Genomic DNA, 24,232 nt, shown 5'->3' with positions numbered 1-24,232 from the left:
AGAGACAGAAACAAGAAGCCTCCTTCTCCTGTTGCCCCTGTTCTAAGGTTAATGCCCATGCTGGTTTTCAGTGCTTGCTCTTCTGTTCCCTTGCTGGCCCCAACAGTGGTGGCATGGAGGACAGCTGAGGGAGAGCTGAGCCACTGCACTGCTGCTCCACAGAGCCTCCCAGAAGGTGAGCCACGGGCACTGGGCAGTGTTCAGCCACTGTCCTCCAAAAGGACTCACTCTGCACCCTGGGCATGGACAAGGCAATGCCCTAAACCACCCCAGTCCTCCCTGAGTCACCCCTGAGAGATGAGCAGGCTCTGAGGGAGCAAAGTGGCAGAGGAGAGGTCCAAGGTGCTCCTCCTGCACCCCTGCAGCTCTGTGCACTGCTGCACCTTTGGCTTTGCCATATTCGCCTTCAAACCTGCTTTGAGGGAAAGGAACAGAAGGCAGCTGGGTAAGGTCGTGGGGAGGAGACCCTGCAGGGGCTTTCAAACACCACAGTGCAAGGATCTGCAGCTGGCTGACTGCTGGGAGGCAGAAGCACTTGTCCTGATCTCCACATTCAGGACATTTGCTGGTGGTAGCTGCTGGGGACAGGGACTCCCCTAGGTGGGCTTTGGTCTGTGGTGCCCTTACAAACACCTGCTTTACACCTCCTCTTCCTCAGCCAAAGCTGCTGGGAGAACACAGAATCATAGAACCATTAAGGCTGGAAAAGGTTTCCAAGCTCACCCAGTCCAACCAGCAGCCCAGCCCCACCATGGCCACCAAAGCAGGGCCCCAGCTGCCATGGCCACAGGGTTCTGGAACACCTCCAGGCATGGGGACTCCACCACCTCCCTGGGCAGCCTCTGCCAGGCCCTGACCACTCTGGCACCAAAGCCATTTTCCCTCATCTCCAACCTAACCTTCCCCTGGTGCAACTTGAGCTCATTTCCTCTCTTCCTGTCTCTTGTTACTACCCCAGTTCCCCACAGCCTCCCCTCAGGGAGCTGTAGAGGGCAATGAGGTCTCCTTCAGCCTCCTCTTCTCCACACTGAACGCCCCCAGCTCCCTCAGCTACTTCTCTCCAGACCCTTCCCCAGCTTTGTTGCCCTTCTGTGGACCCCAAAAGATATTGGGAAAAACCCCTAAGCTTGAAGGAGTTTAGGAAGAAGTTCTATACAGAAAGAGTGATTGCCCATTGGAATGGGTTGCCCGGGGAGGTGGTGGAGTCGCCGTCATTGAAGGTGTTCAGGAGGAGACTTGATGGGGTGCTTGGTGCCATGGGTTAGCTGTTTGGGTGGGTTGGATTGGTTGATGGGTTGGACACGATGATCTTGAAGGTCTCTTCCAACCTGGTTTGGTTTATTCTAATAAAGGTTTATTCTAATAAAGAGTTTGGCTTAAAAATAGAAAACAAGAAGGGAAGAGCAGAGGTCTCCTGAGACAGGGAGGCCATGGCAGGCCAACAGCTCAGCTCTGCTCCCAAGCTGTGGGGAAAGCAAGTTGCTGGCAATCACAGGGCAGGGCTGAGTGAGGCCCTAGGAAAGAGCCCAAAACTGTGAGACAGGAGACATCCTGGAGCAGTCTGGAAAAGCCAGGGTGACTCAGACACCTCAGCAAGGGATGGTCCAGGTGCACAGGGTCCAGCCTCTGAACCTTGATCAATGTGCTGAGCTGGACTCACTGGAGGGCAGGGATGGCATCCAGAAGGATCTTGACAGGCTTGAGAAGTGGCCAGGGCCAGCTGCAGGAGGGTCAACAAGTCACAGGGTAAGGTCCTGCAGCTGGGCCAACCCCAGGCACCAATCCAGGCTGGGTGCTGAGTGGGCTGAGAGCAGCCCTGCAGAAAAAGCCTTGGGGGTGCTGGGTGCTGAGCAGCTCCCCAGGAGCCAGCAGTGCCTCCTGCTGCCCAGCAGGCAGCTGTGTGCTGGGCTGCAGCCAGAGCAGGGTGGGCAGCAGGGCAGCAGAGGGGATTCTGCCCCTGGGCTCTCCTCTGCCCAGACCTCACCTCCAATCCTGCCTCCAGTTCTGGCCATTTCCTCATTTTTGTTTCTTTCTTGGTGAGTTTCTGATGCTCAAGGAGGCAGAACCAGGTCAACTCTTGTTCCTGTGGCTGTCTTTTCAGCTCCAGCAGCTGAGAGAAGTGACTCTCTTTAGCCACCTGCAATGCCAGGCAGGAAGTCTCAGCTCACCTCAGCCATGCCTGGAAGCCCCCAGCCACAACCCTCCCTGCAGGCACCTGGCAGACAATGCACTGCAAGTGCCCAACCTTCTCTGAGGTCCTGCTAAGAGATGCTCAGAGCATGCTGCCAATGTCCTGGCAGACAGGGGGTTGGCCACTTTTCAACCTCTGCAGAACCAGGTTTGATGTCCAGGGACAGAGCACAGCCCCAGGCTGAAGGCCATTGCCAGGCTATGGGCAGTGGCAGCCTGGGCTGCATCCAAAGCAGTGTGGCCAGAGCTGGAGAGAGGATCCTGCCCCTCTGCTCTGCTCTGGGGAGACCTCACCTGCAGGGCTGGGGCCAGATATGGGACCCCAGCACAAGAAGGACCTGGAGCTGCTGGACAGGGTCCAGAGGAGGCCACCAAGATGAGCAGAGGCTGCAGAACCTCTGCTATGGAGACAGCCTGAGAGAGCTGGGGCTGCTGAGCCTGGAGAAGAGAAGGCTCCAGGGAGACCTCAGAGCAGCCTGCCAGGACCTGAAGGGCTTCAGGAGAGCTGGGGAGGGACTTGTGACAAGGGCTGGGAGTGCCAGGATGAGGAACAATGGCTTTGAGCTGGGAGAGGAGAGATTGAGAGTGGAGATGAGGAAGGAATTGTTGAGAGTGAGGCTGGGGAGACTCTGGCACAGGCTGCCCAGGGATGTGGTTGAGGCTCCATCCCTGGAGACATTCAAGGTCCAGCCTGATGCTGCCCCTGAGCAGCCTGGTGGGAGGTGTCCCTGCTGCCTGCAGGGGGCTTGGGCAAGATGCCCTTTGGGAGGTGCCTCCTAACCCACCGCAATCTGCGCTTCTGTGAGCAGCCAGCTCCGGGCTTCCACGCTCCCTCTCGTGGTGCCTGAGCCCAACGACAAACCCAGGAGGAGAGCATCAAACCTGGGGGGCTGAGCAGCTCAGCACAGCCACAGCAGAGCCCAGCCTGCTCCACGCCGAGTGTTGACTTTCCTTCTTTTTTCCAGGCTTCCCATCCTGTGTGGAAGCAGTGCCCAGGCACTGCAGGAGGCAGCTGGCTGTAAGATGATGCAGAAGCTCTCCCAGAAATGAAGTAAGAGCACCCTCTGGTAGCATCCAGAGCACATCTCCTCACTTGGAAGGTGCCAGTAGTGCCCTGCTGTTGGCACTGCTGTGCCAGAAGCACTCAGGGATGTTTGATTCAAACAGATCACTCTGAAGCAAGCCATTGAGGCAGAACAAAAGAAAGCCTCATGAATGTATGGGGCCAAGGGAGCAGTGGTGCCTGCAGAGCATCAGACATCCACAGCACTCAGACACTGCCAGCAAGGGAGATGCAGCAAACTCCATCTGTGCAGTGGTTCAAAGCAGAGAGCTTCTGTATGCTGCCCCATGACCAGGTCCTGGCCCACTTACATCCCAACATCAACAAGTGCTGTGGACTGGAAACGAGGCTGGCTTGAGAGCAGCCCTGAGGAGAAGGCCCTGGGGGTGTCAGGTGGTGACAGAGTCCCCAGGAGCCAGCACTGGGCCCTGGCAGCCCAGAGCCAGCTGAGTGCTGAGCTGCAGCCAGAGCAGGGAGAGCAGCAGCACAGGGAGGGGATTCTGCCCCTCTGCTCTGCTCTGCTCAGAGCCCACCTGCAGCACTGCCTCCAGCTCTGGGCCCCCAGCACAAGAAGGACCTGGAGCTGCTGGAGAGGCTCCAGAGGAGGCCACCAAGATGAGCAGAGGCTGCAGAACCTCCCCTGTGGGGCCAGGCTGGGAGAGCTGGGGCTGTGCAGCCTGGAGAAGAGAAGGCTCCAGGCAGACCTCAGAGCAGCCTGCCAGGACCTGAAGGGCTCCAGGAGAGCTGGGGAGGGACTTGTGACAAGGGCTGGGAGTGCCAGGCTGAGGAACAATGGCTTTGAGCTGGGAGAGGAGAGATTGAGAGTGGAGATGAGGAAGAAATTGTTGAGAGTGAGGCTGGGGAGACTGTGGCACAGGCTGCCCAGGGAGGCTGTGGCTGCCTCCTGCCTGGAGGTGTTGAAGGCCAGGCTGGATGAGGCCTTGAGCAGCCTGTGCTGGTGGGAGGGGTCCCTGCCCATGGCTGGGGCTGGAGCTGGATGAGCTTTGAGATTCATGCTACGAATCTATGAAGCATTCCTGCAATCCAGCAGTCCTGTGGAAAGGTCTCTGGCTGCTCAGGCTCTGTCCTTCCCAGCACTGTCAGGAAGCCAAACCAACCAGGCCCCTCGCTGGGGCCCTCCATGAGGCACAGCCAGGTCTTCCCTAGGTTCTGCCCCAAAGGAAGAGGCACAGCCACGGGTGAGCAGGGGCTGTTCTGCTCACACAGCTCTGGCAACAGAGTTATGAGCCTGTAAGCAGCAGCAACCCTTCAGAAGGGGATGGTGAAAACAATTTCTGGGCATCATCAGGAAGGATCCCACAGCAAAGGCTCCATGTGAGTGAGCCTGCAGTGCAGGGTGAGGAGAGCTGACCCCAGGGACTGCCTGCGGTTCGAAGGAAGCTTGTGGCGTGTTTTGGTGGCAGGTGTGCTTTCCCTCTTGCCTCAGCCACCTGGCTCTGCTCGGGTAAGCCTTCATTGGGCTGGAGCACCTCTCCTAGGAGCAGCCTGAGAGAGCTGGGGTTGTGCAGGCTGGAGAGGAGAAGGCTCCCAGGAGACCTTCTGGTGGCCTTCCAGGATCTGCAGGGGGCTGCAAGAAAGCTGGGGAGGGACTTTGGAGGGTGTCAGGGAGGGATAGGACTGGGGGGGGTGGAGCAAAGCTAGAGGTGGGGAGATTGAGCTTGGCTGTGAGGAAGAAGTTGTTCCCCATGAGGGTGGTGGGTTGGAGCTGGATGATCCTTGAGGTCCCTTCCAGCCCTGACTATTCTGTGTGATTGCATCCAGGCACAGCAATGCCCTTGTTCCCCAGGTGCTGCAGGATCAGACCCATCTCACCACATGGATCTTGAGTCCGAGTTTTGTTAGCACCTTGCACTCCCTGACAGCCTCTTTTCCTCCACTCCTTTTGCCTTTTATTCTTCTTCAAAAGACCCTTCTCAGCCTTCAGTCCTAGCAAGGCCTGCTAAATTCCAGTTGTGTAGCTCCAAGGTGATCTCCAGTTGTGTCAAACCATTCTTCATAGCAGAAAGTGCAGGACAGGATCCCCAGATGAAGAGAGACAGAGACCTGCTGGAGAGAGTCCAAGGGAGAGCCAGGAGGATGCTCAGGGGACTTGAGCATCTGCCCTGTGAAGAGAGACTGAGAGCCCTGGGGCTGTTTAGTCTGGAGAGGAGAAGGCTGAGAGGGATCTGATCAATGCCTATCAATGGCTGGGGGGCAAGGGGAGGGGGCCAAGCTCTTGTGGGTGGTGCACAGCAATAAGCCAAGGACCAGTGGATACAAACTGGAACACAGAAGGTTTCAGCTCAACATGAGGAGAAACTTCTTTGGTGTGAGGGAGCTGAGCCCTGGAGCAGGCTGCCCAGAGAGGCTGTGGAGTCTCTGGACACATTCAGAACCCCCCTGGATGCATTCCTGTGCAGACTGCCCTGGGTGATGCTGCTCTGGCAGGGGCTTGGACTGGGTGAGCTCAGGAGGTCCCTTCCAACCTCTAATGCTGTGTGATGCTGTGGCAGCAGAGCAAGCCTGGTACTTCTGCTACCAAAGGCAAACTTCCACCTCATGGCTCCTCTTCCAAGGCCTTCTGGCAGATGGTATTAGGTAGCAGACACATTCCTACATCCTGACTGTCCCAGGGTTCCAGGGATAGATTCACAAAGTCTTTCTGCAATATGAATTTGAGTCCCAAGCTCAACCAATCTGGATGGCCTCAGATGCCCTGCTGAGGAACAGCTTAGTGCAAAGGAAAGGAGCCCAGCTGGACCCCAGAGCACTTCTGACCACAGTCTGCCACTGGGCAGGCCCTGGAGCTCAAAACCTTTCTTCTAACCTACTCACAAATGCATCTGCATGCTGCCATTAGGGCACCTGGCAGGGCTGTGGCATCCCTGGCACACTGAATGGAAACCAACACCCTTGTGAAGGTGATGGCAGAGCCACAGGGGTGCAAGGGGCTTGAGGGCATCACACAGAGCCTCCCAAGGCAGTGCAGGAACTATGCACACCACAGATGCTCCTTCCTCCAGCAGTGGTTATCCAGTGTCATCTTTGAACATTCTCCACCACCTCCACACACCTGCAGCTTGCTCCAGCTCTTGGCAAGAGGCTCTCTCTCCTTCCCTGCAGAAATCAGCCTTGCTCACAGCTCCAGCCACTGCTCTTGCTTTCCACAGCAGCCATCACAGAATGGTTGGGGCTGGAAGGGACCTCTGGAAATCACCCAGTCCAAGCCCTGCCAGGGCAGGGCACACAGAACACATCCAGGGGGTTGGAAAGGCTCCAGAGCAGGAGACTCCACAACCTCTCTGGGCAGCCTGCTGCAGGGCTCAGCACCCTCAGAGTGAAGATTTCTTCCTTATGTTTCCATGGAACCTCCTGTACCCCAACTTGTGCCTGTTGCCCCTTGCCCTGTCACTGACACCCCTGGGAAGAGCCTGGCTCCATCCTCCTGGTGCTCTAAACCTAGCTCTTGAGCAGCAGTGTTCAGATCCTCTCTCAGCATCCTCCAGGTAAAACAGCCCCAGGGCTCTCAGCCTCTCTTCTAAGGCTACGATGTTCCAGTCCCCTCAGCACCTCAGTGGCTCTCCAGTGCCACCCAAGCCATCATAAGCTAAATGCTGCCCTCAGCAGCACCAGCACACTACTACAGGCAGGACCTGGCCTTTGCACTGAACGCTGGTGCTGATTTAAAAGCTGCAAGGCCATCTTCTCTGCTCCTTGCAGCTGTGTGGACCCAGCAGAGGCAAACCTGCCTGCTCAAATAAAGCCCAAAATCCACACCAGGAGACCTTCCTGTGGCCTCCCAGGATCTGCAGGGGGCTCCAAGAAAGCTGGGGAGGGACTTTTGAGGGTGTCAGGGAGGGATAGGACTGGGGGGGGATGGAGCAGAACTAGAAGCGGGGAGATTGAGATTGGCTGTGAGGAAGAAGTTGTTGCCCATGAGGGTGGTGAGAGCCTGGCACAGGTTGCCCAGGGAGGTGGTGGAAGCCTCCTGCCTGGAGGTGTTTGCAGCCAGGCTGGAGGTGGCTGTGAGCAACCTGCTGTGGTGTGAGGTGTCCCTGCCCATGGCAGGGGTTGGGACTGGCTGAGCCTGGAGCTCCCTTCCAGCCCTGGCAATTCTGTGCCTCTGTGATCACTGCACTTCTACAGAGCACAGAGCTCAGGGCCATCTCCTCTCTCTGGACAGAGCTTGCCTGGAGCTGTGGGAGCTCTCCACACCTTTCCTGCAGCTGCCTGGGCAGCCAGCAGTGCCTCACCAAAGCAAAGAGCCTCCCAGCAAACCAAGCCACCAGCACCGCTGGCTCCTCAGCAGAGATCACTCCAGCAGGTCAGCAGAGGCCAGATCTCATTTGAATTACCACCAGACACTTCCACTGGCAGCTTCCAACTGTAATTAACAGCCCAGCCTCTCAGGGCAGCGAGGAGCAGAGGCCACAAGGTGTGGCCAGCCCTTCACCCTCCACCCACGCAGGGTAGCTGCTGTGCTTCCTCCCGGGGCTGTGCCCACGGCAGGCTTCATGCAGGTGGTGGTTCACAGCCAGGCCTCCAGGGCCACCTCTGCCCTCCTTAGCTGTACACCAAGGTGTCCCCCGTGCTGCATGGGAGCAGGCAGGGGGCACAGTCCTCTGGGCTGCAGTTCCCTCTTGCTTCTCCAGCTGTGCTTGGAGGAGGGGCACACACCCAGGGGAAGTGGGGTGCTGGGCAGCTCCCTGCAGAGCCTGGGCACTTCGGCAGCAACAACTGCTTAAGAGCTTCTGGAGTCTTCTCTGGAGACTCTCCAACCCCACCTGGATGTGTCCCTGTGCAGACTCCCCTGGGTGACCCTGCTCTGGCAGGGGGTTGGACTGGATGACCTCTGGAGATCCCTTCCAACCTGCAGTGTACTGTGGTACTGTGATCCAACAGCAGCAGAGAGAGGGCAGCCTGAGAACCCCTGGCTCTGCAGCCCTCAGACACAGCCTGGGCTGGAAGCAGCAGCTCTCACACCTACTGTGCCAAGGGTGCTGCTCCCCCCCTTGGACAGCAGCAGCTGAGCTCACTCTCAGCACCAGGGCGGCTGAAAGGCAGCCTCAGGCAGAGAATCATGGAAGGGACCTCCAGAGGGCATCCAGCCCAACCCCCTGCACCCAGCAGGGACATCCTCCACTGGAGCAGGTTGCCCAGAGCCCTCTCCAGCCTCACCTGGAATCTCTCCAGGGGTGGAGCCTCAACCACCTCCCTGGGCAGCCTGCTGCAGTGTTCCAGCAGCCTCCTGGGGCAGAACTTGTTCCTCACATCCAATCTCAATCTGCTCTGCTCTCATCTCAAACCATTGCCCCTGGGGCTGTCCCTGCAGGCCTTTGGGAACAGTCCCTCTGCAGCCTGCTTGGAGCCCCTGCAGGTCCTGGCAGGCTGCTCTGAGGTCTCCCCAGAGCTGCTGCAGTACCCTGAGCATCTTTCTTGTCTCCTCTGGACCTGCTCCTCCAGGTCTCTCTTGTGTTGGGTCCCATAGCTGGACACAGCCCTGCAGGTGAGGTCTCATCAGAGCAGAAGGCAGGATCCCCTCTCTTCATCTCTGGCCCCCTTGGACCTGCCCCATCAGGTCCCTGTCCTTGCTGTGTGTAGGCTGTGGAGCTGGGTGCAGTACAAGCACAGCTCTTACACACTTCCTCAGAGGCCTCAACCCAGGCTGTGGTTTCTTGTCACTGAGACAAGCAGCAAGCAGTAGTGCAAAGCCACAGCCACTCACTCTCTGTGCTTGCATTTGCTTCCCAGCCTCCAGGTGGGAGCAAGCAGCAGCTTGGGTACAGAGTGCCACAAGGGGATGGGAATGTTGCTGCTGAATGATGACTGCCTTCAAACTCCACGAGGAAGCAGGCTGAGTGATCTGGGAGCAGATCAGCCCTGGGGTGTCTGCTCCCACACTCAGTGACATGAGTCAGGGCAGAGCATGCTCCATCCCCAGCCTCTCAGCAGGGGGAAGGGCAGCAGAAGTTTCACCCAAGGTCATCCAGGAGGGCACAGGGGCCTCTCTCATCTTCCTCTCCAGACAGAAGCTCCTCCTCCTGCATCTGAGGGCAGGGAGAGCCAGCAGGAAGCAGCAGCACGTGGGTGGCTCTCAGCTGGAGGAAGGGTGCCAAGCATGCTGGGGGGCTGTGCCTGTTGCCACCTCACTGAGCACTCAAGGGACTAAGGGAGCAAGTTCAGGAAGACTTGAAACTCCATTTGAGCTAAAGAGATGGCTTCAGAACACGAGCAGTACCACAGGTCAGGACCAAGGCAAGCCTCTGAGGGAGAGACAATCTCTGTGACCAGCCCAGACAACCACCATGGACTGTGCAAACTCAAGGCTTCCACTGAGCATTTCAGACCACTGCTCCCAAATAGCTTTGGGTTGTGGCAGCTGGAAGGCTTCCCAGAGAAATCTTCTGTCTCTCCTGCAGCAGAGCTCCAAGAGTGTTTGCCTGGCCAGCCTGCTGGAAAGAGTCACAGGTGGCATCGGGTTGGAAGGCAGCTCCAAGGTCACCTTGTCCAAGCAGGCAGCAGGGACAGCTCCAGCCAGAGCAGGCTGCACAGGGACACAGCCAGGCTGAGCTTGGATGGCTCCAGGCATGGAGCCTCAAGCACCTCCCTGGGCAGCCTGTTGCATGCATTGGCTTGGCACAAACCATCACATGCCATGGATCACAGAGTCCCAGCATGGCTCAGGTTGGAAGGTGCCTCAGGGATCATCTACCCCAAGCCCCCTGCCACGGGCAGGGACACCTCTCACCTACACTTGGTTGCCCAAAGCCTCATCCAGCCTGGCCTTCAACACCTCCAGGCAGGAGGCAGCCACAGCCTCCCTGGGCAGCCTGTGCCAGTCTCCCACCCTCACTGTGCAGAGCTTCTTCTTCATGTCCAACTACATCTCTCCTGCTCCACTTTCAAAGCATTGCCTCTCCTGCTGTGCCCACAGCCCCTCCCCAGCCTTCCTGCATGGCACCCCTCAGCCCCGGCTGCCCCTCAGCCCCGGCTGCCCCTCAGCCCTGGCTGCCCCTCAGCTCTGGCAGCCCCTCAGCCCCAGCTGCCCCTCAGCCCCAGCTGCCCCTCAGCCCCGGCTGCCCCTCAGCTCTGGCTGCCCCTCAGCCCCGGCTGCCCCTCAGCCCTGGCAGCCCCTCAGCCCCAGGTGCCCCTCAGCCCCAGGTGCCCCTCAGCTCTGGCTGCCCCTCAGCCCCGGCTGCCCCTCGGCCCCGGCTGCCCCTCGGCCCCGGCAGCCCCTCGGCCCCGGCAGCCCCTCGGCCCCGGCTGCCCCGGTGGGGAGCAGCGGCTGGGGCAGGGGCTGAGCCCCGGTCAGGAGGCAGTGAAGAGAGCAGCTGAGAGCAGGTTGGTAATACAGGTATCTATTTTATTAAAAAAGTTACAAAGAGGTGGGTGTAAGGTTGTCTTACAAAATGACAAGAGTGAGCCCCCCGGGAAAGCCCTTCTGGCTTTCACAAAGCATCTCAGGGCATTGCTCCGGGTCCTGTGGCTCTGGGGGGCTTTGCACTTGCTCCTCCAGCTGCCCCCCTCTCGGGGAGGTGCAGCCCAGCAAACACAGCACACCCCTGGCAGAGCCTACTGCAGTGATCTGAACACCTCCTAACCAGCTGGCACAGCCAAGACAATCACACCTTGCATTAGTATCAGCCTCTTACTCTAATAAGCAACTTCACATGCAATCTATCAAGAAAGCCTACAAGAACTTTTGGTCCCTTTTCCCCCCAGAAGTGTGCTGAAGAAACCATCTCTCATTGTCCCACTCCTGCCCCTCTAAGCTACTTCAAGTTTCAGCTCTTGAGTTTTTTCTTCTTTATTTTTTTTATTTTTATTTGTATTTTTCCCTTTTTTTTTGTTGTTTTTCCTTCTTCCTGTCTGTGCTGAGGCCAATGGCAATGAACTGAGCTGGTAACTGCCCCCAGGAAGGAGTCACTGATTCACAGTCACCCCACACCAGCCCACTGCTTTCTCCTGTTAGCCAATGGCTGCCTCCCCCTCACACAAAGGGCAGCTAAGACCTTGAGCCACCTCTCTTCTCTAAGCCCCCAGCCTCTACCAGCCACCCTAATGCCAAGATCCTGAGCCCCTCTGCTTCAGCCCCAAAGGCTTGCCCAATCCCTCTGGGACTCCCCAGATCTTGGCCAAGCTTTCTGAACTCCAAAACATTTGCCAAACTCCTTTTGCACCCCCAGATCTCAATCAAGCCCTTTGGAAAGTGCCAAGGCCCTGACCAACCCCTTTCTAAATCCCCAATTCCTGATCAATACCTTTAACCCCAGGATCCTGACCAACCCCTTTCTAAATCCCCAATTCCTGATCAATACCTTTAACCCCAGGATCCTGACCAACCCCTTTCTAAATACCCAATTCCTGATCAATACCTTTAACCCCAGGATCCTGACCAACCCCTTCTTTAAATCCCAATCACTTTTCTAATCCCAAGCCCTCTACCAATTTCCCCCCAGCCCCAGGCCTGCTCCCCATCTCCCCCCAGCCCCAAGCTCTGCTCCCCATCTCCCCCCAGCCCCAGGGCTGCTCCCCATCTCCCCCCAGCCCCAGGCCTGCTCCCCATCTCCCCCCAGCCCAAGCTCTTTCTCCATTTCTTTTACTCCCCATTCCTTCCTTCCACCCTACCAAAAAGGAACAGATCAGTGACCCCCACTTCAAAGTCCCCCAGCCCCCTACTCTGAACCCCAGGCCTGGTTTCCTTTTGCTGTCAAGGTGCAAGCCTCAGAGTTAGCCTCAAGCTGTTCAGAAGCTTTGCTCAAAGAGGGGATGGGGGCCAAACCCAAAAGCAGAACAGAATTCAAGTAACCCCAACAGAGGGGGAAGAAAAATCAGAAGCAGATGTTTGAAACACCCAAGCTGCAAACTTGGTGTCCTCCTCTGCTCAGGACTGCCACTCAAGGCTGGCTGCAGCCTCAGGATCTTCCCTCTGCTCCCAGAGTGCCAAGCCAGCCTTGCTCTGTGCCCAAGAACACACACTAATGGTGAGATACTGTACTGAGAGCTTTTATTGGTTGCAATGCCATCATCCACAGTGCAGCTGGTTAGTGGGGTGAAACTGCTTGAGCCTCACATACAGGTAGCTCTGTACCTCCATCCATCACTGCTCACACTGGAGCTTCTCTCCAAGTTGTTTAAGCTCTTACAGGGTAAAAGAGAAGCCCATCATAAGCCAGATGTAAATCCAAGCCAGAACCCTACCCAGTGTCTGCTTCTAGGAGCGTGCTCAAATGACCAGAGCTGGGCTCCTCACAGCCCTGGGACTTTGGTGCAGCAGGGCAGCTGCAGCTGTCAAACCTCTGCCAAACAAAAACCCCCAAACTCCAGGGCTGGAAGCCACTGCTAGGAGGAGGCTCACCAAGAGTGAACAGCAAACAACAGAAAGGCTTCCTCTGCTCCTTGTGCACTGCCACTCTGCTGCTCTGCTTTTCTCATACCTGGGTTATTGTTACAACTTAGTGAGTTCTTCAAGTATCCAGAGAAAACAAACAGACAAACAACTGCTGCTCAGGGAAACAACAAGGGAAGGCAATGGCTTGTTCAGAAGCACACCTGCAGTGAGGACCACTGAGACCTGCTGCTTTCCCCTCCCTGTTACCACCAACTGCTCTCTACATATTACAACTTGTTTATTGGGGAAATCAAACCCAGCAACCAGCCAGCCAGGGTGAAAGGAAACCACCACCACCACCACCACCACCACGACAACTAAAAGCAACTGGTGACAGTGCAGGGTACAAAGTAACAACCAACCAACCTTAACAAATATTGCTTTAAAAGAGTACTCAGAAAGACAAATGTCAGGAGCTAGGAAACAGACTAAGGTAAAGTGATCTTATTTGCATCAGGTTCCCACGGGCAGAGGTCTGCTGGAGGTCTCCATGTGGCAGGCAAAGCTGGAGCTGAGGGAGCCAGCTCGCTCTGCAGGGCAACTGATCCCTTTTCCAAGGCAGAAAGGAGCTAGGCTGTAAACAAGCAGCAGTTTGGGAAGCCAGCAGCAGGACCAGAAGAAGTGTGCTGCCATTGTTCCGTGCTACAGCTGTCAGGAAGTGAGCTTAGGAGACCCCCCCCGGCGGCCGGGAGGTGAGAGCCCCCCGGGGGGCAGGCCACAAACACCCCCGGCCCGCAACGGGGCTGCAGCCAGAGAGGGGAGGAGCCTGCAGCTCCCTCGGCAGGACACTGTCACATGTAAACACAAAGTCTCGACTGCTGACCGACGAGGTGGGAGGAGAAGGCCCTAGCCACGAGCACTAAGCACTGCTGCGAGGTAATCGAGAGAAGCAACCATTGCTTTAAGGCTCAAGTCAGTCTCCGTCACAACTCCTGCTCCTCCTCGCTTTCAGAAGGCATTGAGGAAGGTAATACTGAGTGAAGGACTTAATAAATACAAGTTCAAAAATGGAGGGAAGAAATCAATTAAAATCGATATAAAAAAGGGAACTAAAGCAAGAGAGGACCAAAAGCAAAGGGGAAAGGACCTGTTGCATATCAGCCGGAGGGTGAGCTCAGAGAGCCGGGGACGGACTGGGAGAGGAAGAAGAGGTCTTGAAACTTGTGGTAAACATGCTAAGCATTCTGCTTAAGGTGTGTGGATCCTGCAGGCCACCAACCTTACTCTGCACTTCAGATGGATGGCAAATGTGCTGTAACAGAGACAGGTTTACCAAGGCTCAGCTCTGCAACCTGGGCTGAAGGTTCTCCAAAGCAGCATCTGTGCAAGTTTCCTCTGAGTTCTATGTCTGCAAGGGAAAGAGAAGGAGAGATGAGAGCCAGGCTCAACACACAGCCAGGGGCAGCTCCTCTGCACCACTGAGCTCCAGAGCACTGATGTCCACAGCAGCACTCTGGAGCTCACTCTAATTCTGCCAATCACAGAGTATTAGGGGCTGGAAGAGAGATCAATTCCAAACCTCCTGCCAGAGCAGTACCCAGGAACACATCCAGGAGACTCCACAGCCTCTCTGGGCAGCCTGCTCCAGGGCTCAGCACCCTCACAGGGACAAAGGTTTCCCTCCTGTTGCCCTGGCACCTCCTCTGCTCCAGCTTGCCCCCAGTGCCCCTTGTGCTGTGCTTGGCCATCCCTGAGCAGAGCCTGGCTCCAGCCCTGCACATCTTTATCCCCAGCCATGAGGTCACCCTCAGGCTCCTCTGCTCCCAGCTCCCAGCCCCAGCTGCCTCAGCCTGGCCTCACAGGAGATGTTGCACTGCCTGCAGCAGCTCTGTGCCTCTGGGCTGGGCTCTCTCAAGCAGTTCCCTGAGCTACTTCTTGTGCTGAGGGGCCCAGAACTGGACACAATGTTCCAGCTGTGGCCTCAGCAGGGCAGAGCAGAGGGGAGGAGAACCTCTCTGACCTACTGACCACAGCCCTTCCAATCCACCCCAGGTTGCCCTTGGCCTTCTTGGTTAGCAGCACCAGGCTCAAGGTCAGGCTAACACACAAGAGGCCAGCAAGTTACATACTCCCAGCCTGCCAGGCTGGAAGGGCCCCAAGGATGCTCTGCCCCAGCCTCTCCAGGTGACAGTGCAGTTGCCATGAGCTGGCTCAGCACCCTGGCAAGCTGAGTCTCAAACTGCCCAGTGCAGGGCACTCCCCTGCTGCCCCTGGGAGGGGATTCCAGTGTCTGACTGTGCTCATGGCAAACACTTCCTCCTGCAGTCCAAAGGGAATGTGCCCAGCACTACCTTGTCCCCATCCCCCTGCTCTGTTCCATGGCACTCCCTGTACAAAGGGAGTCTCCATCCTCCTGGCAGCCACCCTCTGGGGCCTGCCCCTGGTGATAAGGTCTCCCCCAGCCTGCTATAAACTTTGTAGCAGCTGCCTGTGTGGGACTCTGAATTGTTTCTAGACAGCAAAAAGAAGCAGGAAGTCTCAGTTCCCTACAGAATCACAGCACAGGGCTGGCACCAGTGGAGAAGAGGCAGCACAGCCCCCAGCAGCCTGAAGCAAAGGCATTGTGCACAAGCTCTGGGAACAGGCAGATGAGCCAAGAAATGCAGGTTGGACAGCTGAGTGCTCAGCATTCAGAGTCATGGTTTGGGTTGGAAGGGACCCTGAAGATCATCCAGCTCCAGCCCCCTGCCATGGGCAGGGACCCCTCCCACCAGCACAGGCTGCTCAGGGCCTCATCCAGCCTGGCCTTCAACACCTCCAGGCAGGAGGCAGCCACAGCCTCCCTGGGCAGCCTGTGCCAGAGTCTCCCCAGCCTCACTCTCAACAATTTCTTCCTCATCTCCAGGCTCAATCTCTCCTCTCCCAGCTCAAAGCCATTGTTCCTCAGCCTGGCACTCCCAGCCCTTGTCACAAGTCCCTCCCCAGCTCTCCTGGAGCCCTTCAGGTCCTGGCAGGCTGCTCTGAGGTCTCCCTGCAGCCTTCTCTTCTCCAGGCTGCACAGCCCCAACTCTCCCAGCCTGGCCCCACAGGGGAGGTTCTGCAGCCTCTGCTCATCTTGGTGGCCTCCTCTGGAGCCTCTCCAGCAGCTCCAGGTCCTTCTTGTGCTGGGGCCCAGAGCTGGAGGCAGTGCTGCAGGTGGGCTCTGAGCAGAGCAGAGCAGAGGGGCAGAATCCCCTCCCTGTGCTGCTGCTCTCCCTGCTCTGGCTGCAGCTCAGCACTCAGCTGGCTCTGGGCTGCCAGGGCCCAGTGCTGGCTCCTGGGGACTCTGTCACCACCTGACACCCCCAAGGCCTTCTCCTCCAGACTGTTCTCAACCCACTCCTCACCCAGCCTGGATTTGTGCTTAGCTACTGCAATTAGCACCACACAGCAGCCTGCCTGGCTTCACTCTCCTATGGCTTTCTACAGCACTCTCCAGCTTCTTCTGCATGCTGGCAGGAGAAAAGGCAGGTCTGACCACCCAGCAGGATCAGTCTGTGGGGCACAGCCACACAGACCAGAGCACTGTCAGCTTTTAACCCTCCAGAAGAGGACCACTCCTTCAGCACTTGCTAGAATCAATGACTGGAGGATGGAGGGGGCAGAAATCACTCATCAACAGCAATCTTCCCCCCCCCAGCATTCAGGGGTTCCACATCTGAGTTTAAATTTGAGCAGATTGAGATTGGATGTGAGGAACAAGTTCTGCCCCAGGAGGCTGCTGGAACACTGCAGCAGGCTGCCCAGGGAGGTGGTTGAGGCTCCATCCCTGGAGATACTCCAGGTGAGGCTGGAGAGGGCTCTGGGTGGCCTGCTCCAGTGGAGGATGTCCCTGCTGGGTGCAGGGGGTTGGGCTGGGTGAGCTCTGGGGCTCCCTTCCAGCCCAAGCCATGCCATGACTCTATGGGTAGTACCTCTCCAGCAAGCTTGCAGCACAGCAGCAGGTGCCAGGGCTTACAGGCTTAGCACTGTCAGCCTCTCCTCTGGATGCAGTGAGGTAAAAGCCCTGCAGAAGCAGGAGAGGGCAGGAGGGACACTGCACATTTGCAAGAGGAGCCACAGGCTATCCCAATGGGATTGGTGTGCTCCATCCCTCCCTTCACCCTAGGGGGCTGACTGGAGCAGGACCTGAAGGCAGTGCTACTGCAACATGACACAGAGACACCTGCACAGCATCATGCTTCACAGGCTTGTGAAGAGAGACACCCAGAGAAGGGCAACCCAGCTGGGGAAGGGCCTGCAGAACAGGGCTAGGGAGGAGCAGCTGAGGGAGCTGGGGGTGTTGAGCCTGGAGCAGAGGAGGCTGAGGGAGAGCTCCTTGCTCTCTGCAGCTCCCTGAGAGGAGGGAGCTGGGGTTGGGCTCTGCTCACCAGTCTCAGGTGACTGTGAAACTGTGCCAGGGGAGGGTTAGGTTGGAGAGGAGGCAAAATGTCTTTGGTGCAGGAGTGGTCAGGGACTGGCAGAGGCTGCCCAGGGAGGTGGTGGAGTCCCCATGCCTGGAGGTGTTCCAGACCCCTGTGCCCATGGCACCTGGGGCCATGGTGGGGCTGGGCTGCTGGCTGGACTGGGTGAGCTGGGAGGCCTTCTCCAGCTGAAGCACTTCTAAGTACCAAGAGGAGGTGGGTGGCAGTTAAACTGCCACTGGAACAGCTGTAGATAAACCCAGGTGGATACAATCCACCTCCCCTTGGCCTCTCTGGCAGGGCTGTGGAGACACAAACTTTGTCCATAGTTCATTCTGGACTGAGCCAGAGCTAAGACTCCCCCTGGGCACAGGCAACAGAAGTCAGTGCTCACAGGACAGAGCTGCAGCTGAAGCTCACTTCCTGCAGAGGGGTGCTCAGCCAGCCAGCTCCACTTCCTGTTTCACTTCAGCTAGGAGGGGTCACTGCTAGAGCAGCCTGAGAAGCAGCAATTGTTCCCTGGATCACAGAGAAGCAGGATCAGAGAGCTGACTGCAGCTATCAGCAGACACATCAGCAGCTCTCCCACACTGGAGCACATCAGACACAAATTAGCAGGCAGCAAAGGCTTATCGTGGACTTAATGAGATCCTACACCTCCTCGAGGAGCAAGGGCAGAGTGGGAGCCAGGAAGGAGACAATATCCCAGAAGTGTCAGGCTGCAGGGAGAGGCAGGAAGCCTGAAGGCTGAGAAGAGCCTGGGGAGGAATGGAAGTTCCAGACAGTAAGGTCTGATGAAGGGGAAGCTGCTTGGGAAGGAAAGGCTTGCTTGGCACAGGTGGCAAGGCTGCAGTGGGCAGGAGCAGGGTCTCCTGGAAGCAAGGAATGCTGCTGTGACACTGATGAGCTGGGCAGGAAATGTCTCCTCCAGGAGCCTTCAGAAGCTGAGGGCCCTCTCAAGAGAGCACACAGACACGACCCAGATGCTGCTTCTGAAGCAGGGTGATGCCTTGCTCAGGGAGCTCAGTGAGTCTGGGTGCAAGTTAGGATCAAAGGGACCCAGCCCCTGGCTCAGTGTCAGCCTGACTTCCCCCTTCAGGGTGACACTGAACCAGGGGCAAGGGTGCCTTTGAATCCTGCCCAGCCAGGCTCCCAGGAGGGCTCCCTCAGAGTAACCAATTCTGGAAGCACACAGCTCCTGGAGCAAGGAGCTGATGTGGCCAGGGGTGAGGACAGCAGCCTGCACAGGATCAGCTGTGGGTAACCCAGGGCACTGCTGCAGCCCTGCCCATGGTGGTTTAAGCTCTTCTTTGTGAAGCTGCCCCAGACCCAGCTGAAGCTTTGTCCTGCTGCAAGGGTCTCAAGATCATAGAACTAGAGAATGGTTTCAGTTGGAAGGGAGCTCCAGAGCTCAACCCCCTGCAGGCAGCAGGGACATCCTCCACTGGAGCAGGTCACCCAGAGCCCTCTCCAGCCTCACCTGCAACAGCTCCAGGGATGGAGCCTCAACCACCTCCCTGGGCAGCCTGCTGCAGTGTTCCAGCAGCCTCCTGGGGCAGAACTTGTTCCTCACATCCAATCTCAATCTGCTCTGCTCTCATTTCAAACCACTGCCCCTGGGGCTGTCCCTGCAGGCCTTTGGGAACAGTCCCTCTGCAGCCTTCTTGGAGCCCCTGCAGGTGCTGCCAGGCTGCTCTGAGGTCTGCCTGGAGCCTTCCCTTCTCCTGGCTGAGCACCCCCAGCTCCCTCAGCCTGTCCCCCGAGCAGAGGCTCTCCAGCCCTCTGATCATTTTCTGGCTCTCCTCTGGACCCTCTCCATCAGCTCCAGGTCCTTCCTGTGCTGAGGGCTCAGAGCTGAATGCAGTGCAGGTACTAATGAACTGTGGAAGCAGCCAGGTTAACCAGCAGTGATTGCTTTGATTCACCCTGGGAGCCCTGCAGGTATCAGGGATCAGTGTGCAAGGCAAGATTTGCATTCCCCTCTGCTGCAGCCCAAGCCATCTGCTCCCCTGTCAGCTCACCTCTCACAGGGTGAGTGCAGCCTTTGGGCAGCTCACAGGACTGCAGACAAACCCATCCTGTATCATCTTGGGGATCACAGTGCTAGGGTCAGGAGCACATTCACAAAGCACCTGATAAGCATCTCACAGACAAGCTTGGAGCCTTCCCTCTCTGACCTTGCCCTCAAGATTCAAGGCCAAGGCTCCCAGGGATAAGCTATTTTCCCTCTCTGGCACTCAGACACAAACAGCTCCTCTGGCTCAAGCTGCTGAGGTGGCAGGCAGAGCCCAAGCTGTCAGCTCTCAGGAGGAGCAGCTCCTCTCCCTGAGTTTCAGAGGTGGCTTGCCAAGGCAGGTGCAGTGGACCAGCTGGGCACAGCAGTGAGGTGGAAGGGCTGTTTGCAGCAACAAGGGCTCAAGCTGGTGGTGAAACCAGACCTGCAAGGCCTATGAGGAGAAACAAGAGCAGGGGGTTGCAGAGGAATGAGAGGTGCAGGGGAAGCACAGACTCATTTGCACAACCAGGTGACAACAGCACTGCAGAAGCTCATCACATGTGTGAAGGGCCAAGGGCAGCTGCCTCTGCAGGGAAAAACCAAGCTCAAAGCCAGACCCTGGAGAGGGGAAGCCTCAGAGAGGCCCCTCTGAACACCACACTCCTGCCACACCCCTCATGAGTCATGGAGAAAGAGGAGAGTCCTGCTCTGGGAAGCCACTCTGCAGTGTGTGCTCCGGACTTGGGGAAGAAGATCACTTTGCACACACCCTTGACTAGAGTGTGTGGGCTCCAGGCCACTCCTCAGGGCTCAGGCTGGCTCTCTTCCACTTAACTCCACTGATAAGGCAGAAATGCACCCCAAGTGCATTCAGTTCCTGCACCACTGAATTGCTTTCCTTTCTTTCTCAACAGGCCCAGACCTCTCAGCAACCCCTGGGAAACTGGGTCCCACTGAGCACCAAGGTAGTGCCAGGTGCATGGGAAGGATCCAGATACCAACCACAACCAACAGTGAAACTGCAGGACCACAAGCACTTGTAAGGACAGTACAGCACTGCCAGTCAAGAGAGCTGCAGATGAGGTCAGCACAGGATCACAGCTACCAGGATGCTAGGGGTTAGAAGGGACCTCTGGAGAGCTTCCAGCCCAACCCCCTGCCAGAGCAGGAGCAGAGAATCCAGCACAGGTCACACAGGAACACATCCAGACAGGGCTGGGAAGGCTCCAGAGCAGGAGACTCCACAACCTCTCTGGGCAGCCTGCTCCAGGCCTCTGGGAGCCTCACAGTGCAGAAGTTCCTCCTCCTGTTGAGGTGGAACCTCCTGTGCTGCAGTTTCCACTCCCTGCCCCTTGGCCTATCCCAGGGTGCAGCTGAGCAGAGCCTGTCCCTGTCCCTGTCCCTGTCCCTGTTCCTGTCCCTGTCCCCTCCCTCCTGACCCCCAGCCCTCAGCTCTTGATAGACATTGATCAGATCCCTCTCAGCCTTCTCCTCTCCAGACTGAACAGCCCCAGGGCTCTCAGCTTCTCCTCCCCAGGCAGTGCTGCAGTCCCTTGCAGCCTCCCTTGGCCTCTCTGCAGCAGATCCCTGTCCCTCCTGAGCTGGGCAGCCCAGAGCTGGATGCAATATTCCAGGGGAGGTCTCAGCAGGGCAGAGCAGAGGGGGAGGAGAACCTCCCTGGCTCTGCTGGCCACACTCCTCTCAATGCCCCCAGGACCCCCTTGGCCTTCTTGGCCCCCAGGGCACATTGCTGTGCCCTGCAGACCTTGCTGCCCAGCAGCACTCCCAGCTCCTTCTCCTTGGGGCTGCTCTGCAGCAGATCCTCTCCTACTCATCATTTGTCTCACTGTAAAACTGCTGCAAGTAAATGCAGTGCTCCCTGGCCAACCCTGCTGAAGTGACACAAGAAGTGCACTTGGCTCACCCAGACCCCCAGGCTGCCACCCCCCTCAGACCCATCTCCAGGTGAGGCTACTGAATTTGAGGCTCCCTGTCCCCCTGTATCCCAGCCAGCATGCTTGTGCCCCTCAGCCTGCTAGGACTGTTCACCAACCTGCTCTGTATGGCCATGATTGAGGTTCTCCTTCTCTCACTGGAGGATGCAAGTTGTACAACACTGATCTTGTTTCTCAGGCAGGGAAGCATAGTTCATTTGTCTGACAATCTCAGCAAACAGTTCATCCACCATGGTTTTGCTCTTGGCTGACGTCTCCATGAAGGGGCAGCCCCACTCCTGAGCCAGGGCTCTGCCCTCTGCAGACAGGACCTCCCTCTCTGACTCCAGGTCCACCTTGTTCCCCACCAGGATGAGAGGAACCTTCTCGTATCTCTTCACCCGCACGATCTGGTCCCTCATGGGCTTGATGTCCTGCCAGACAACCCAGCTGGTTAGTGCGTGGAGACCAACACCTGCCACTGCCAAGAAGCACCACAGAAGCACACCTCAGTGGCTCTCACATGCAACTCAACATTCCAAAGAGAGCAGAAGGCTTCCTGCATTCACACTCAGGCAGATCTCGAAGTTGAGAGGGAGTTTGCTGCCCGTGTCTGAGGGCACTCAGCACACACAGTGCAGGAGGGATGCATCCACACAGACAGAAAGCAACTCCTGCCCTCCAGGAGAGGCCTTCTTGCTTCAGCTAGAGGAGGAGGAGGCAGCAGAGCTGCTTGGAAAGCTGGTTTTAGCTGCCTGGACACATTGTCTGCAGCCCAGCTGCAGCATGAGCAGCAGCACCCCAGGACCCCATCACTTAGGGAGCTGTGGTCAGTTTACAGCCAGCAATTTAAATGAAGCCTTCTCCCCCTTGGAATGCTTAGGATAATCCACTGGGAGCAGGCTTCATCACCTGGAAGTAACCAAATCAGGTGCTGTGGAGAGATTTTGTTACCTAGAGATGTGTTTACTCAAGGCTGAGCTAACATGGGGGAGTTTACACTTGGAAGCCTGAGCCAGCCTCTGCCCCCCGAGTGCTTTCAGCTGCTATCAGCAGCAGTAAGCCCTGCAAACCCTTGCAGAGTCCTGAGACAAAACAAGTGGAGTGTTTGAGGTCACTGCTGTGCAAAAGAGCTGCAGAGAGGGGTTTACCCTCTGGCCTTCAGAGCAAACATGCCAGAGGCAGACAAAAAGAATTTGCTGTTCAGAGGCTGGAGCACTAAGTCCCCAAACAAGCCAAAAGCAAGGGGAGCAGCACCCCGGTGGCACTGCTGCTGCTCTCCAGAGAGGGTGTGTCCTCTGCTTGTCCTGGAGCCAGCTCCAGGCCTCTGCTAAGCTCATGGTTAGGCCTCAGCAGGAGCAAGCACACTGCTCCAGTGGGGGTGTGCAAGGTTTTGCCAAGCAGCTGGAAGACACCCAGCTCAGCAACTGAAGCCAAGGCATTAGCTGCAAACTCCTGAGCTGCAGGCAGGGCTGCTGAAGCCACTCCTTCCCCACAAAGACAGCAGAGGCAGCTCAGATGAGTTACTGACTGAGACATTGCCACTTTTTTGTGTGTGTGCTCCCAGGAGAGTTCCAGCAGTAGAAGTGAAATGCAGAGCCCTGATTTACCCCACATGGCTTGCTTGTCCTCCCTGGCACACCACCTGTGCCGTGAGAGCAGGGAGCTCATGCTGGGCAGGAAGATGTTTGGGGGGGGGGAGGGGGTGGAAAACAGCAGTTCCCTGAACAAGGCAGACCTGCAGAAGAGTGAGGCTCTCTCTGAGGGCAACCCTAGAAACAAGCTTTTTAAGAAGGAGGGCAGGGGAAGTCTCCATTTTCGTATCCACTACTTTCCTCACGGAAGGGGATTGCCAAGAGGCTTCTGGGGGGGAAGTGGGAGCGGGTCATTGTTCTCCACCACTGCGTGGCACTTAACAATGGTGGCACCCTGATAAGCGCCTGCAAAGCAAGCAGTTTCCCATCAGGAGGCAAGGCTGGTAAATGCCCCTTCCAGCAGGGCACTTCAAGTTTTGCCCCTTCACAGATAAAGAGCTTATACACACACACAGAGCTACCCCTAAAACTTCCTCCTCAGCCCAGGGCCTTCCCCAGGCCAGGAAGGGCTGCGTTCGAAGAGGGGACGCCGGGGCCAGCCACCTCCCCGCTGCACCGAGCTGCCGCCCCCGCCCAGGGCCGGGGCGAGGTTACCTGGAAGGACTGCTGGTTGACCAGGCTGTAGACGAGGATGAAGCCCTGGCCGTTTTTGATGTAGAGATCGCGCATGGAAGCGAACTGCTCGGTACCCGCCGTGTCGAGGATCTCCAGCACCGAAGGGGACGAGTCCACCTCGATCTCCTTGCGGTAGAAGTCCTCGATGGTGGGGTCGTACTTCTCGATGAAGGTCCCGGTGACGAACTGCACCGTCAGGGCGGACTTCCCCACCCCCCCGCTGCCCAGCACCACCACTTTGTACTCCCGCATCGGGCCCCGCAGCCGCTCGCCGCTCCCCCGCCGGGCCCGCCGCCACCGCGGCCCGGGCCTAGGGCAGGCGGCAGCGCGGCCCTCGCATAGCCCCGGCCCGTCCGAGAAGGGCGAGGCCCCGCTGCTCCCGCGCCGTCCTGAAGGGGGAGAGACAGCTGTTAAGGCCCGGCCCGGCCCGGCCCGGCCCGGCTCAGCCCCGCCGTCGACTGCCCACCGCACCGCTCCTTACCGTCACGTCTCACTTCATCCCGCCGCGCCTCGGCCGCGGGAACCGCCCGGCAGCGGCCGCCCCCGCCCGGAAGGGTTATGCTGAGGCACTCGGAGGCGCGCCCCTCCCCGCCGCTCTTCCTGGGCACTTCCGGGGCGGGGCTCCGGCAGCGCGGGCTGAGCACGCCCCGCGACGTGTGGCGTCGCCCCCGACGTGCTGCGTCACCGCCGACGTGCTGCGTCACCGCCCGCTCAAAGGGCGCCCGGGCGCTTAGGGCAGCGCCAAGGCGGCGCGGGGGGGACGGCTTTGAGTGCGGCACCGCCGGCGGCTGCCATGGGGTGCGGGCCGGGCCTGACTCTGGCGCCGGAGACTGGGTTCGGCTGGCAAAGGCCTTTGCGATCATCCAGCTGATGGGGCGGGGACAGGATGTGGCTTTGCGAGTGGAGATGCTGCTGGACGAGAGCGGAGACCAGCCAGGGAGGAGCAGGAGGTGGCCTTGCGGGGGTAGCCTTGCAGGTGGCACCGCATGGGGAGAGGGCTGCGGCCGCTGGGCTTGTGTCAGCAGTTCGACCACAGCCCTGGGGCCTGCGGCTAACGGGCTCTCGG

General features: G+C 57.9%; 1 protein-coding gene across 1 annotated transcript; it reads right to left on the bottom strand.

Annotated features, from left to right (window-relative positions):
- Positions 1 to 11,821: 11,821 nt before the first annotated feature.
- LOC137457368 (ras-related protein Rap-2c) lies at positions 11,822 to 23,773 on the bottom strand. Its single transcript, XM_068169269.1, has 4 exons — positions 23,648 to 23,773; positions 23,146 to 23,555; positions 21,076 to 21,390; positions 11,822 to 13,992 (listed from the first exon to the last, which is right to left on the bottom strand). Exons 2-3 carry the CDS (start codon positions 23,416 to 23,418, stop codon positions 21,112 to 21,114), a joined length of 552 nt encoding a protein of 183 aa, XP_068025370.1. The 5' UTR covers positions 23,419 to 23,555; positions 23,648 to 23,773; the 3' UTR covers positions 11,822 to 13,992; positions 21,076 to 21,111.
- Between the last annotated feature and the right edge of the window lie 459 nt (positions 23,774 to 24,232).

Source organism: Melanerpes formicivorus, unplaced genomic scaffold, assembly GCF_026170545.1.
Source record: "Melanerpes formicivorus ecotype bairdi unplaced genomic scaffold, bMelFor1.0.p_v2 SCAF_174, whole genome shotgun sequence".
NCBI classification, from domain to species: Eukaryota; Metazoa; Chordata; class Aves; order Piciformes; family Picidae; genus Melanerpes; species Melanerpes formicivorus.
This window is presented reverse-complemented; position numbering and strand designations above follow the sequence as displayed.